Raw genomic sequence first — 14,735 nt, forward strand, 5'->3', positions numbered from 1 at the left:
GGCTGCGGAAGGGGGAGTGTGGTTTGGTACGAAGTTACTGTTTGGAGTAACTGCAAGCGTGAGCGTTCTCCCGGTGTTGGTACTAGAGATACCTTCTGCAATGTCAGGAAACGGTTGAGAAGGTGAATCCTGTATCAGGCGATTCTGGCTTTAATCAATACCATTTAACAAAGGAATAAATCCTTCTCCTTTAAAACATACCAAGGCTGTTCAGAGCGGCAGGCTGGACTCTCCCCCTTCTGGTGTGCGAGCTGAAATGCCAGGTTAGGAAAAGAGATTGGTTTGAAATGTGGAAAAGTGTGGTGGAACGCCTGCTGTTTCCTTCTCTCCTTTCTTTTTTTTTTTTTGTTTTTTTAAACTTGAAACACTTGAGTGTATTGACATGCTTGTGATTTCAAGAGCGGTGGAATAATTTTATAGTTTGTTCCTGTTTTCCTAAATGAGAAGTCTTAAATGTTCCAAGTGGGTTGCACTTCATAGTATGTGTATCCTGTTGCTTAAAACAAGCACTCTCATGTCTGTTGACTGAACTAATAATAGTATTCAATCAAATGAATTCCAAAACACAGCTTGAGTCAGAATATTCCTTATAAGAAGAACCAATCCCAGAGCTAATAATGAATTTCGTGTTAGATTTGGATGCTTTTAAATAGTGACCTTCAATTACAAGGCATTGTGTAATTTTTTAATTTAATAGTAAGTTGCAGAACATTCTTGGGAGTTCTTGATGTCTGCCTGTGGACCTCCAAAGCCTAAAATCTCTCCTCTAAATAGTATGTAGTCCAGGAGGAAGTTTAAGTGTCCAATTTGTGCTTTCTCATCAGATACCCGGTATGGCCTCATCATCGACACCGAAATACAATTCAAACTCCTTGGAGAGTTCCTCAAGTAAAAGAGTGAGTGTAACTTTTTTCATGTTTTTTATGTCAGAGGTCCCAGAGGTAATTATCTTCCATATTTGGGTAGAAAAATGAATATTTGAACAACTTTTTTCATGAATGTGTATGCTTATTTTTATTGCTAAAATTCTAATGCAGTTAACTGAGTTGATTTAAATATCTTTCAGAGTGAATGGGCAAAATATTCCCTGTATCACAAGTTACGAGAGCCTCCTTAAAATCAATTCTAATATACTTCCTTTTATCTTTGCTTTCTACATTGAAATGTTCTCTGGCATTCTTCAAAATTTTTGGCACTTTGCTGCTGTAGAAAAATTCTGTACTGCAACTGATAAGTTGTACCTGGTTATGTTTGGCTGGCTCAGTTTTAACACGTTCATCTGTAGTGGGGAACACATTAAAGCAATCTAAATGGCATTCCGCTCCGCTTTTTGGTGCTGCGTGGCTGAGGAAAATGTAACCTGTGCGCGAGGAAACAGAAACTAAGGCTTTATTTAGCTTTTGAAACATTTCTTCAAAAACAAATACTATTTTCTATTAATCATTCTTAAAAACTACTGAACGTGGGAGTTACAAATGAGTAGATTGTGTGTAATAGTTGTGAGGACATTGCTTAAGTGATTTCAGTTGATTTGTTCTTCCAAGCCCAGCACACTTGGAAAATTAAATACACAAAACTGTCAGAGAACTGTATAGACATGTAATTCCAATTTAATGCAGATATAGTTAACTATTCTTTTAGAAGGAAAAAGACTGGAAGATGCTTCTGTTTCAGATCTGTTAAACCTTTGAATGTTTAATAGTTGCAGTTTAGGATAGTGGCGCATGTTCCTGTTTGGTTCAGTCTGTCAGATTCTACTGTGGAAAAACCTGTTCTCTCCCATGCAGCACCTCTAAGATTTTTTTTTTTTTAATATAAAACTGAAACTTGAAAGAATTGTAGATAAAATACAGTGTGCTGTTGTACTTCTCTTTCTTTAGACTCTGAAAGATGGAACTAACTGGGAACAAAATGAAGAAATACCTCGTCTGCCAGGAGAGACTCGAGTTACAGGTATGAAGCTACATGGCTGCCTAATGCGGTGTATGTTTAAGAGTCTGGCATATACATGTATCTTACTGGATTCTGTCATAATTTGGACTGGCTTGGGCTGGAGGCGCAGGTAATTCATGTTAAAATGTCATGAAGTTTTTTAGGTAGTTGCAATAGGGATTTCTTATCACAAATAACTGAAGTCTAATATCTTGGTTTCCACACATGGCAGATCCTCCAATACAAAGAAATTGCAAGTCAAGAGGTGTCATAATTGTATCTACAGACGAAGTAGCGTGTGTCTAGTGATGAGAGCCACTCCAAGCTTTCAAAGTCAAGAGAATTCTGCACACTACCTACTATGTATTGATATTTTGTATGGTAGTGTGGAACCCTAGCCCAAACTGTGACTACCCTAAGTACAATCTTATGCTTCCTTGACACAACATGGCATGCATGTAGCTACTATGCCTGTGTTAGCCATCACATACAGTAATGGTGTAGCGTAAGGAAGATCAATGTATTGCATACAGGGGTTGCTTACTTGATGGAGACTCTTCCTGGAACAGAGCCTTCCACTCGTGGAAGTTTGTGTTGAGGTAGCAGAATGCAACTGAAAGTGGTGTGTCTTTTGTTTGTGAAGCTTCTCCTTCCCCCCTGCCCGAGGATTTGTTGGGTGGATTTGTGAACAAGATCTGCTGAGGTGGTGATTCAGAGGAAGTAGTTATGTTTTGAATGAGGAAAGTTGCGGGGAAGGCATGAGGGAGAGGGTGTGGGACTAAGATGAATGATCCTTATGAAAATTGTGCTTTGGGGCAGCATGCTGGAAGGAGGGTGCTTGTCGTGAAAGGCAGATAAATCGATTGGGCTAAAGAAATGAGTGGGCAGGGAGAAACAGGTGGTTTGTAGTGCTTCACTTAAGTCTTTAATGAAATTACTGCAGTTGAATCTTTCTTTTTTGAGGAGTATGTATTAGTACTCGTTTTGTCACTGTCCTTGCTGAAACACTGCTGATGGCTCTGCTGTATTTGATAGCCTCAAATTGAAATGTAATGTTTCTCGTCAGGATGATGGGTTCCCCTAAATACTTTACAACTTGAACTATGTACTGCAATGCAGAATTGGTGACAGAGCACTGAAAGATGTAATGGTATCAACAGAAGAATGTATTTGTTCTGGGATAGTGAATAGACTGGTTCATTTATCACAGAGAGGACTTAAATCTACTCGCTGGTCTGTGTCCTGGCTTCTCCCACCTAGTGCAGAGAAAGAAAAGAGCACAAGTGTAACTAGGGAAGGCTACTGAAATCTGCTGATTTAATTGGGGCAAGTTTAGTATATAAAACTTTCACCTTTCCTTAATTCAAGTGGACAAAATTCAGATTTACTACTTTTAAAATTCATTCATCTCTCAGAGTGGCTCTTATGAGTGCAGCTATCTTTATTTTACTGCTAGTTAACTGGTGCTGTCCTTAGCTCTGATTTTTTTCTTTTCACAATCTTTGAGAAATATTGTATTTCTTACAGACAAGGATGTTATTTATATGTGTCCATTTAATGGCCCCGTTAAAGGAAGAGTGTACATCACAAACTACAGGCTGTACCTAAGAAGTGTGGAAAATGTGAGTAATAGGCCACAATTCCTTCCATGGGATGAGTTGGCTTTAAACCCCCTTCCCTTCACCCCCACTGCCTTTGATTTATTTTGTGGCCAGCTCATTTGTTTTAGTTTTGGCACACATAGGCTTGTGAAATTGCATGGGAGGCTTTTTACTTGAAATGGTCTGTAATATTTGTAATAAGAATATCGTAATTGCCTTTGTGCCACTGAGAAGTCCGTATAACAGTGGAAGTTCTTTAAAGTTAAATGTGTTGTAAAAGTGTGATTTTTTTTTTTTTTTCCCCCTGGTAAAATTACAGTTTAATCACACTGAACTGATACCTTTATCTTTCGTCTGTTGGAGTTTTTTTGATAGCTGTTCCATTTACACTTACTCTGTGATGGATCAAGGGCAGCAGCTAATGATGTGCAGTGGTTCTTAAAATGGCTATCAGTAAACCAAGAGTTTGATTGTCCTTGCTGTTGGAAAAGAAAAATGCTTTGATCAATAGAACCTCATGTGGGTGGGGGGAGTATTAGGGGGTTCAATAAGTAGCAACATGAAAGAGAATAAAATATGCTTGTTATCTGTTTCATAATGTTGGTTGTTTTTTTAAAGAAGTTTTAGGACTATTGAACTGAGGTCTTTCTGGTTGCCACTAACTCTACTAGTAATCTCTTTTTCATTTTGTTCTGCTTCATTCTGTATATCAATAAAGCATTCTTAGCAAGCACAGGCAATCATAAGGATGTAGCAGAAGGCATCTTTTAGGGTGTTGCCACCTTTTTTCCCTGCATGCTGTATTAGGCATGAAGTATTTTTGTTGCGTGTTAAATTGGGTGATGTTCAAGGCTGTAGAATGACTGTACAGACTTCGTAACTTGTTGGGAGTGGAGACTCAATCAAATGCAGAAACACACTTTTGCTTCCTGTATGTATTTCACGTCAGCGTTCTATTCAAGAATGCAGAAGAACATTTTACTTGAGTCTTCTGTTCAGATTAATCTTTTCCTTATTCAAACTTTCCTTGCAGGATCCAGTTGTGGTACTGAATGTTCCTTTGGGTGTAATTTCAAGGGTTGAAAAAATGGGAGGAGCTTCAAGCAGAGGAGAGAACTCTTATGGATTAGATATAACCTGTAAAGTAAGACTTTCCAATAATTCAATAGGAAATGAAATCTGGACGTTCCTTTTCTCACTGCTTATCTATTTATGGGAATGAAAACACAGATGTTGCTCATGGTGGAGTTTAAAAAGAGCTTTTGGGAACTGGACAGGGAAAAACCTTTTGTATAAAGGGCTATGTAACTGTCCTCTCTGCATGCGAGGAGAGGGATTGGTCAATTGACAAGAAGTTTTGCACAGTAGTCTTGTTTTAGGGCATTACCCCTGCATTGATTCATTATCATAGAATCATAGAATGGTAAGGGTTGGAAGGGACCTTAAAGATCATCTAGATCCAACCCCCCTGCCATGAGCAGGGACACCTTCTACCAGACCAGGTTGCTCAGAGCTCCATCCAACCTGGCCTTGAACACTTCCAGGGAGGGGGCAGCCACAGCTTCTCTGGGCAACCTGTGCCAGTGTTTCACCACCCTCACGGTGAAGAACTTCTTCCTAATGTCTAATCTAAATCTGCCCTCTTTGAGTTTACAGCTGTTCCCCCTTGTGCTATCACTACACACCCTTGTGAAAAGCCCCTCTCCATCCTTCCTGTAGGCCCCCATCAGGTACTGGAAGGCTGCTCTAAGGTCACCCCAGAGCCTTCTCTTCTCCAGGCTGAACAGCCCCAGCTCTCTCAGCCTGTCCTCGTAGGAGTGGTACTCCAGCCCTCGGATCATCTTCGTGGCCTCCTCTGGCCTTGCTCCAACACATCCATGTCTTTCCTATGTTGGGGGCCCCAGAGGTGGATGCAGGATTCCAGGTGGGGTCTCACGAGAGTGGAGTAAAGGGGCAGAATCCCCTCCCTCGCCCTGCTGGCCACAATTCTCTTGATGCAGCCCAGGATACAGTTGGCTTTCTGGGCTGCAAGCGCATGTTGCTGGCTCATGTTGAGCTTCTCATCCACCAGTACCCCCAGGGTCCTTTTCCTCAGGGCTGCTCTTGAGCCACTCCCCGCCCGGCCTGTACTTGTGTTTGGGATTGCCCCGACCCATATGCAGGACCTTGCACTTGGCCTTGTTGAACTTTCTGTGGTTCATGCAGGCCCATCTCTCCAGCCTGTCCAGGTCCCTCTGAATGGCATCCCTTCCCTCCAGTGTGTCAACCACACCACACAGCTTGGTGTCGTAGGCAAACTTACTGAGAATGCACTCAGTCCCACTGTCCATGTCCATGTTAGTTCATTTGTTCTAAAAGCAATTTTTTTATAATGCTAAAATCTTTGAAGAACACCTCAAATGGGCGATTTGTGAGCTGTAAAGGCAGTGAGAAGCTTATATAACAGCTATCTCTATTTCTGTAGTCTCACAGAAATATTACTTTGCCATGAAAAAATATGGTCATAGGGGAGTTCGCAGGGGATAATTCAGGATCCTTTATTTGACTGATTAATGGAGTATGTATACATGTTTGATTCTTAGTAGCTAATGAGCAAATTGCTTATTTTTGACGTTAGTGATGAGAAAATAGCTAGGGATAACATAGTCTAGACAGATTATTGGCAAATTTTCATTTTGAAACCAAAGTAACTCCCATCCTGCAAACATTCAGTAGCCCATGAGACTTTTTAGTGGATCAGATGCAGTCATTTCTGATGGTGTTATGCCATAGCAGCGTTTGCATGACACAGAACGTGGTACTGCTTCATTTGTAGAATTCTTATGCTCTATTCTGTTTTATGGGAGAAGAAATAAAACTGAACATTCATGACGGTTTGAGGTGTGTTGCAAGCAGAGTCTAAATCATGTTTAGTGCATAATATAGCATTTGTATATCAGATGAAAGTATGTTACTGCTTTGGTTCTCTTAAAAGATAATGCCTTTGTTTTAGGATATGAGAAATTTACGGTTCGCCTTAAAACAAGAAGGGCACAGTAGAAGAGATATATTTGAAGTCCTCACAAAATATGCTTTTCCCCAGTCACATAACTTGGTAAGTTTCGTCATTCATGCTATTGAGTGGTCTTAATGCAGAGTTCTTGCCAATTAACTTTAACTGTTTGACCTACTGATGGACATCATGGCTGCTTAAAAAGAATAACCACAGAATCTGGTGTCAGCATAAACTAAAGAGAATTAATGTTTTTATTTTGTACATTTACAACACTTATATCTATGTGTTTGTAAAACTATGGATGCTATATGCTATACTTTAGGTAAACTACTGAGCTCCTCTGATCCATACAGATTTCATTGCTTAGAGACTACAGGTTATTTCTCCAGTTAGGAAATGCAGTAGTACATTCCTTACGTGGTTTCTTGAAAATATTCAACTATTGGGCAGTCTCCAGGGCAATGGTAAATATGAATCACCAAGAGTTTTACTTCAGGAAAGGAAGACACGGTAAAACAACACTTGTTTTATTGATGAAACTGATGAATAATAAAGCAGGCAGCCAATATAGTAGTGAATTTACACGGATGTATTTCAGGTAAAAAAACATTCTTATGGCAGGAATTGAGCAACAGTGATGTTGAATAACAATTATCTTCCATTTCTTTGCTGAAATCTGTGTACTGTGCTTGGTGGATTATTTTGGCATCTCTTTTACTAAATTGCTTTCTTTTGTAAAATTCAGTTTACATTTTATTGGGGTGCTTTCATTTAGGATAATTGTGTTAAGAGCTCTCTTCATAAAATGCTGGAGGGTTCTGCTATGAATTTTCAAGAACTTTGTTCAGGGAATTGTTCAGTAGATGAGGCTGCAGCAAAAATCTTACTTCCTTCTCCAAAGGTAGATGTCAATCGATGGGCTATACTCTATAAACATTTAATTCTTTGAAACTTTTTTGCAGAAGTTTTGAATTTTGTATGCAAACAGTCTGTGGAATGAAAGCATCAAGAAAAGTAAATGCTTTTGCTTTTAATATTTTGTAGTGTTGACGAATAGGTCTTAAGAAATCAAACTGAGATTTCTACATTTGGGTGGGTGTGAGGAGTTGTACTCACAAATAAAGCTGTTGTAGAAGTAGTGAATATAGCTCTAACTCTACTGCTGGCATTTATTCATCTTACAATAGGGAATGATTGAAAGCATAACAGGATATATGGGCTTTGAGAAGATGATGGAAAAGAGAGAGAAAGCTATATATAGAGATAGCAAATTGTAGAGAAATTTAGGTCAACAGAGGCTTCTGGATGTCATCTGGTCCAGGCTTCTGTTGCAAGTAGGGTCGTAGATTAGGCACGGTCAAGCCTAGGCTTGTGTATTTCCTGCAAGGTAGATTCTGTCATGTCTCTTGGTAAGCTCATCCAATATTTAATTATTCTCATGGTGAAGAACATTGAGGACCCGTGTGGATTTGCATGTAGTGAATGTGGACAAATCACATTGTAAGTGACTTAGAGTCCCTTGTGGAATTCTTCTATGGTGTCCAGTCCAGCTATGGGACTTGCAATAACGTGGTGATGAGATGTGGGCTTGTATTAGGTTTTGCCATCCAAAAAGACCCGATGTTCCTGTCTAGTGATGATAGTGAGTCATGTGTGGAGTGGTACACTTCCTGCTTTGTTTCTCGCAGCTGTTGAACCTGGTAAAGCTCATCATTAATTACATTAATTACTGCCTGGCCCATTTTGCATGTAACTTGCCAATAAAAGTTACGCTCAATAAAAGAAGACTTGGTTAAGGCAGAGGTGCTTTTGCCTTCAGATTCAGTAAAGCATAGAACTTGGGAAGATAGTGACAAAATTGAGAATGACTGTACTTTATATCCCTTAGCTATGTCTGGAGCATGGTGTAACCGTTAGAAATTATTATTACTTTGGAGTGAAATAAAGTGAGCCGATGTTATATCGGGAAGTTGCACCTGTCCTTATTTTCTAATATCACAATGTGGACGAGCCCTTAACTTTAAAAAGACCTAAGCAAGTGTGTGGTATTTTTGGTGTGCTTTCTCTGTATTTCAGCAAGCAGTTTAAATTGATCTTGCAAAAGGTGGGTATTTCTGCCTGGTTGTTCGTTCCTGCCTTGGATGTCCCTGCATGAGTTTGAGGCTGCATGATCAGCCAGACAGGGACCTGAGAGGGACTCAGGCTAAACAAGGAGAGGAAAAACAAAAGCTTTACCCGGAGTCATTTCCTCAGTCTTGTTAGCCCAATGTGAGGATGGGTCGGGGCATCTACGGGTGGCTGTGAGCGAAAAGGGATGATGGGACTGCCTCCTTCAGTGGCTGGTTTAGAAGAAGGTTTCAGTGTCTGAATATGACAGTATGTCCGGGCTGTGCATGCCTGCCCTCTCCTTTGAACGTATGCAAACACTCTGACCGTGCAGCCAGCTCGATCAGGGAGATCTTTTACCAAGAACGTGCTGTGGCTTCACATAACAGCTGGGTGAAGATGGCAGCCCTCTGCTACTCAAATGCTGAGCTCTTGCTGTTCTGTGGTCTCAGAAGGAGACTCTGCCTTCCAGCCATGTGGTTGATTATTCCTCCTATACCAAACTGGCAGTTGTATAATCACCAAGTAGGCCAAAGTAGCTCACTTATCCAGCACAAAATATTCTGTTTTCTGAATTAGTCCTGTGCCACTTCTAATAATTTGAGGAGACCTAGTTTGAAATCAGTGTGCACCAGAACCAGTGCAAGAGAGGGCATGTGAACGGAACAGGGAGCAGGCAGGAGAGGAGGAGAGGGGTGTCCTATTTTTAGCGGTGTTAAACTGGTAATTTTGCTTGTGCAGCTCTGTGGTGGAAAGAAGGCATCATCAGGACAATAAAGGTCTAGCCCTTTGCTGTCCTGATTTTTAGCTGTATTTTTATATTTTATGTCAAATTTTTATCTGTAGTGGAGCCATATCCTTTGAGCTGATCCTAAACAAGAGCTTTTAAAGATGCCTTGCTTCTGTTTTCTTCATGCTATACCATTCTTGGACAAATGGATGGCCCAAAACATTATTTCTGAGTGGAGTGTACTTACTGTTTTCAAGATTTTTCTCCATCGCCATCCCAACAGCAGTGTTTCAGAGTGTGTAATAAGTTGCCTGTTTGCAACTGTTCAGCAGTGTCTCAACATTGTTCTGTGTGCTTACTCCCAGAGCTAATTCTTGTCTCTCCCCAGTTTGAGCATAGATTGGGTTCAGATCTCCTTGAATGTAAAATCTGATAGCTCATCTGACTGACAGTTCAGCTGATATGGATCAGACAGCTGCTATCCATAATCCTCTGTTGCATTTGCAAACTTGTGCTAATTTAAAGAAAACTATTACTGGAAGTATTTTTAAAAACGTTTTTAAAACACACCAAAACCAAATAAAACCCAAACCCCCCAAAATTAAATGTTTGTAGTACCCCACAAAAGATGAGATACATTTAGTCTCTGTAGTTTAGTTTCTGCATAGCAGCTGCTTCACCTCCTGATCTTATCTTGAAACCACCCATCATCGTTTTTATAAGACCATTTGCCACCATGAAACCTGCATGATACGTATGTATTTCTAACCGTGATAGCTCTGTGGGAATGCCAGTTTTGATGAGAGACACTGGTAGTCACGCTGTCTGACCTCGCCCATTCCCGATGTAGCTAGTTATCTTATAATTTAAAATGCTGAGTCAGACCATGCCAGCGTTGCTGTTGGATCTGCGAAGATGGCAGCGAGGCCTGGCAGAGGTGCCTGTCTAATGGAGCCCTTGATTTTGCAAACAAAATCTTGACTTGAGACTTCATTCTGAATGACTTATGTCAGTCTCAGTGCAGTAATGGTTGGTGTAAGGTTGCCATATTCACAAATGATCAGAATTTAATTATGAAAATGCAATATCTGATCTTAGTGTTTAGATGGACAGGTGAGACATAACTGGCTGAGTTATAGTAACAGCATATTAAAGGCAAGGATAACGATACCTTTATTTTTAAATGCACTGAGAAACTGACCGCCTTTTCACTGAGTAAAAGCTTAGTGCTTTATAATATATGAAAAGCATAAATGAGTAAGTTAGAAATAGAAAAAACAATTGACTTTCTTTGCATGTGTGTAACACCTTCTTGTTCTAGTTTTGGTGCTTTCTTCTTTTTATAATGCGTGAAGATTGGTCAAATATTTAGTAAATTGTATATATGTCATATGCTTATGTACAAGTAGAACATGTATTTATGTACTAGGATTCCATAAATAGAGTAAATATATAACTGCTTGTAAATAGACCGCTTGCCAGACTATTGTCAGATTGCAGCTGCTCTCTCCTTTATCTTGCAGAGCGACATTGTGTTGTGAGCAACCAGTGTATCGCATATTTTTATGTGCAAAATGGTAATGATAAATTGAACATTGAAGGCAAGCTCTTAATCTGTAGGAGGACTGAAAGAGACACTCTGTGTGTTGAAATTGTGGGTTAGCACCTGCAAGGAAGTAAACAGAATTATTTGCACAGTGAAGCATAAAAAGTAGCTTACCAAAAATGTTAGAAGATTTGAAAGATTTTTTTAAAGTGAAGTAGTAGCCTTCTGCTTCAAGTGAAGCAGTAGTCTTCTGCTTTTTAGACTATGGATCTGCAGTGAAATCTGTACTTCCATTCTGCGGAAAGAAGCTTTAATTTGCTTTATTTAAATCTTAACTGATGTGCTCATAAGTCTTACTTGTTTTTGCCAAGTACAGGTATGGATAAGTTGCAAGCCTTGCACCGCATAAGCTTTCTGTGTGGTGATTTACTATACTTTTTATTATTTCTTACCTCTCTAATGCTTTCCTCGATTTCTTCTTTCTGTTTCCCATGGCAGCTAAAAAGAATTTAAAGCTGATTTTTAATTAGTCGATAGATGAATAGGAATTGATGGGCTTCCTTCAGACACGTAGCACTAATCTCCATCAAATTTAGGACAGATATGGTCAATACATTGGAAGTGATTGCAGACTATCCTGCTTTGAACCCAAGATGTGAGATAAAACCAGTAATCGGTATAACTTAGGGTAAATCTATGCTTTCTTCAAGTGGCTTTTGGCTAGCTGGTCTCAGTGCTGAGAGGAGGGAGGCCAGCTCAGGCTCGCTGCCTGAAACACTGACTGACTGAGCAGGGGGTCTACCTGAAACTTGTGCTGTTGCTTGTACTTAGTCAATGTCCAACCAAACTAATCTAGAGTTGGCTCAGGTATACCTGTAAAAACCACAGTTACACTTGCTGATTATATTTTCCTGATTTTTAAAAGCCTGTTCATGATCTAAGGAAAAAAAGCAATACATGCTTGTATTTTGCTGCAGTATTATTCTGAACTTGAATGTCTTTGTGTAGGGGTTTTATTTGTTTTTACATTTCCAACCATTTTTGTCTAATCTAGACACATATAATGAAGCTGCAGTTGATTTAATTCCTGGGAAAATAGGCTGGGTGCAGTAGGAGCTGTGGAGAAGTGCTTTTTGTTGGAGAAGCAAGGATTAATGATGAGAGAAGCGAATGGAATTTTGTGTGTGGAGGGGAGAAAGAAACAAGCGGAGGTTAGGATGGGGGCTCAGAGCACCGAAAGTGTTGTCTGGGGAGAAGGAGGGTTTAGCAGGGATGCACCACAGATGAGGAGGGAAGGAAAGATGTGTGTAGAAGGTGTGGAGCAGAACTGGCCAGTTATACTCTGATATTGGAAAAGCTTGCCTGCATGCAGAATGATGCACTGGGAGAGGTCGGCAGGGCTTTTCTGCGTTGTGGAGCTGTGCGATTCCTATAGCAGGTCATGTAGTTTGCTTCTCCCACCTTCCTCTGCCCTCCACACTCTGAAGGATATAAATACACACCCAGCTGGTCCATGCTAAAAGCCTGTGGGCCGTGAAGTGGCTTCCCTGTTTTCACCCTGACATGAGGTGTGTGTATGTGAGGGGCACTGGTATGAAGGAACCTGCATCCACAAAAGCCTAAGCCATGTATTATTACTAAGATAGCGCCTCTCAAATCTTACGTCAAGTGATATGAGAACCTATGCAGAATATATTGTAAATGACCTAATGTCTTCTCATCATTTCTCTCTGTCCCATTTGCCTGCTGCACTGTAGAACTGCATTCAGATTACGTGCACTGTGATGTGAAAGCTTCAGCAATGTTAAGTTAATCAAGACATACAGATACAAACATACTGTTTTTAATTTGTAAGCTTGGGTTATTTAGGGCAAAAGTGGAAATGTGTGGGTCATTAGTGCAGATGTGAAGCTTACCTGAACGGTAACAAGCCCTTCTGGGGTCTAAATATGTGTTTACCACATTGATTTGTTCACTATAATGGGGTTTGTCAATTTGGTGCATCAGAATAATAAAAGATTCAATTCAAAAAATGTTATTCAATAGAAATGACTTCACATTGTTCATTATCACATTTTTTTCTAATTAATAAGAGTAATGTACAAATGTGTGCTAAATATGGCTTGTACTGACACAAGTAACAAAATACAGTTGTATCAAAGTATGTATCTTATATTTCAGTATATGATTCTTAGTATTAAAATGGTTATAAATGTGGGTGTTTCTTACACTGAAGTTAAACTGTAGTTTGAAATTAAATAGAACTATATGAAAAGAGCATAAATGTATGCGGAGTTTTAAATGCATGTTCTCCTACTCTGACTTTGCTGTGTCATGTTGGAATATCTAGAGGGATACAAATTTTACTTTCCTCTAATGAGCTGCTTAAGTGGATGTGAATGTACAAAAATCTTAGGTTGAGAAATTACTGTAGATTGTATATTGTTGAATGGAACCATGCTACGACTGTCAGAGTGGAAAAGGAAGCATTTTTACTCTTTGAAACTGCTTTATATATTGCTTTGTATATTTGGTTGTGAGAGACAGGCCTACGGTAGGGTGGGGATGTTGTTGTGTTTCAGACTCCAGCATCTAGCCTGGACTAAGAAAAGTAATTCTTAGTGTTCAGGTGTTTAGATACTATTCATCTTTAAATACTGTTCTTGTTGGAGTAGACTTCAAGAGTTTTCTCCGAATTGCTCATATAAAAATCTAAGTCCAAACTTTGCTGCATACACCTTCACATTCAGTGTAGTGTTCTGTTATTTGTTAGATTTTTGCTGGTTGATCCATGCTACTAATGACTTTTTTTTTCTTGAGCAATGTAGTAAAAATTTGTACTACCTGGAATGTCAACGGAGCTGATGAAGCTTAATTGTGAGCTTGAATAGTTGTGGGTTGTGTGACTGAAAGCCTTCGTAGCAGATGTGGTAAAGCTGCTGTAGCTAAGTGTTTTAAACGAACCATGCTGTACATAGGAGGACACTGTTCTTTCAGAAGGGATTCTGTCCATTGCCTCATGCATAATAAATGCAACCCTGGTCTTTAAAAGATGAGAACAAAATACACTTTTCCATTTGATTCCTTGTGGATTATTTTGTGGGTGACATGAGTAGTATAGCTGCCATTTGTTTATTTCTAGTTTGGAGCAGCACCTTCTTTATTTTTTATCAGTAAAATCTTCTATGTAACAGCTATCACAGTGACTGTAATAAACTTGTGTATTTTACTTATCAGGTCTTAAGCTGGGTAATTTTTAAGTTCTGACCAGGAAACTTGCAGTAATTAGCAACTTAAATAATATAGTCCAGCCTTTGAGATATCTTTTAAGCGATCTGTTAGGATTCCAGTGTTTCTGTTTCCTACTGTTACAAGATTCTCCTTTGTCTCTGGTTGCTTGGTGAATTCTTGGCATAGTTGCTCTTCGGGATATAGCAAATTCCTTTGGGGAGGAGGGGATGGTTCTTGTGTGTAGCTATTTATTAATAATTCAGCAAGTGAGTTACTTCTGCTGCTTTAGATAGTGATATTCCTGTTTTGCTGTATTCCTAGTCTGCAATTAAAACAAACAATTTTTTTAGTTTTTCTGCTTGACTTCTGACACTTAGATCTACTTATAATGGAATGGGGGGTTTTTTATACAGTTGATGTCCACCTCTCTTCCTTTCTTCATCTCTCTCTCTGTCCCACTTCACAGCAGTTTACTTAGTCAAAAGAATCTGTTATGTTTACTTACACTGAAGGCCTACCCCTTTAAAAAACATGCCGAAAAAACAATTTGGGAATGCATTGGTTACTGCTGCAAACTTGCCAATGAATGTAATT

At 39.5% G+C, this 14,735-nt stretch overlaps 1 protein-coding gene across 2 annotated transcripts in view; it reads left to right on the forward strand.

Annotated features, from left to right (window-relative positions):
- The window catches only part of MTM1 (myotubularin 1), a 53,857-nt gene that overhangs the window by 13,733 nt on the left and 25,389 nt on the right, over window positions 1-14,735 (forward strand). For both annotated transcript variants that reach the window (XM_075435859.1, XM_075435860.1), the window contains exons 3-7: window positions 825-896; window positions 1,881-1,953; window positions 3,460-3,554; window positions 4,567-4,677; window positions 6,526-6,627. In XM_075435859.1, the coding sequence (XP_075291974.1) occupies window positions 834-896; window positions 1,881-1,953; window positions 3,460-3,554; window positions 4,567-4,677; window positions 6,526-6,627 (444 nt within the window). In that variant the 5' untranslated portion in view covers window positions 825-833. The remainder of the gene's footprint in view (window positions 1-824; window positions 897-1,880; window positions 1,954-3,459; window positions 3,555-4,566; window positions 4,678-6,525; window positions 6,628-14,735) is intronic.

This window comes from Opisthocomus hoazin, chromosome 14 (assembly GCF_030867145.1).
Source record: "Opisthocomus hoazin isolate bOpiHoa1 chromosome 14, bOpiHoa1.hap1, whole genome shotgun sequence".
NCBI lineage: Eukaryota > Metazoa > Chordata > Aves > Opisthocomiformes > Opisthocomidae > Opisthocomus > Opisthocomus hoazin.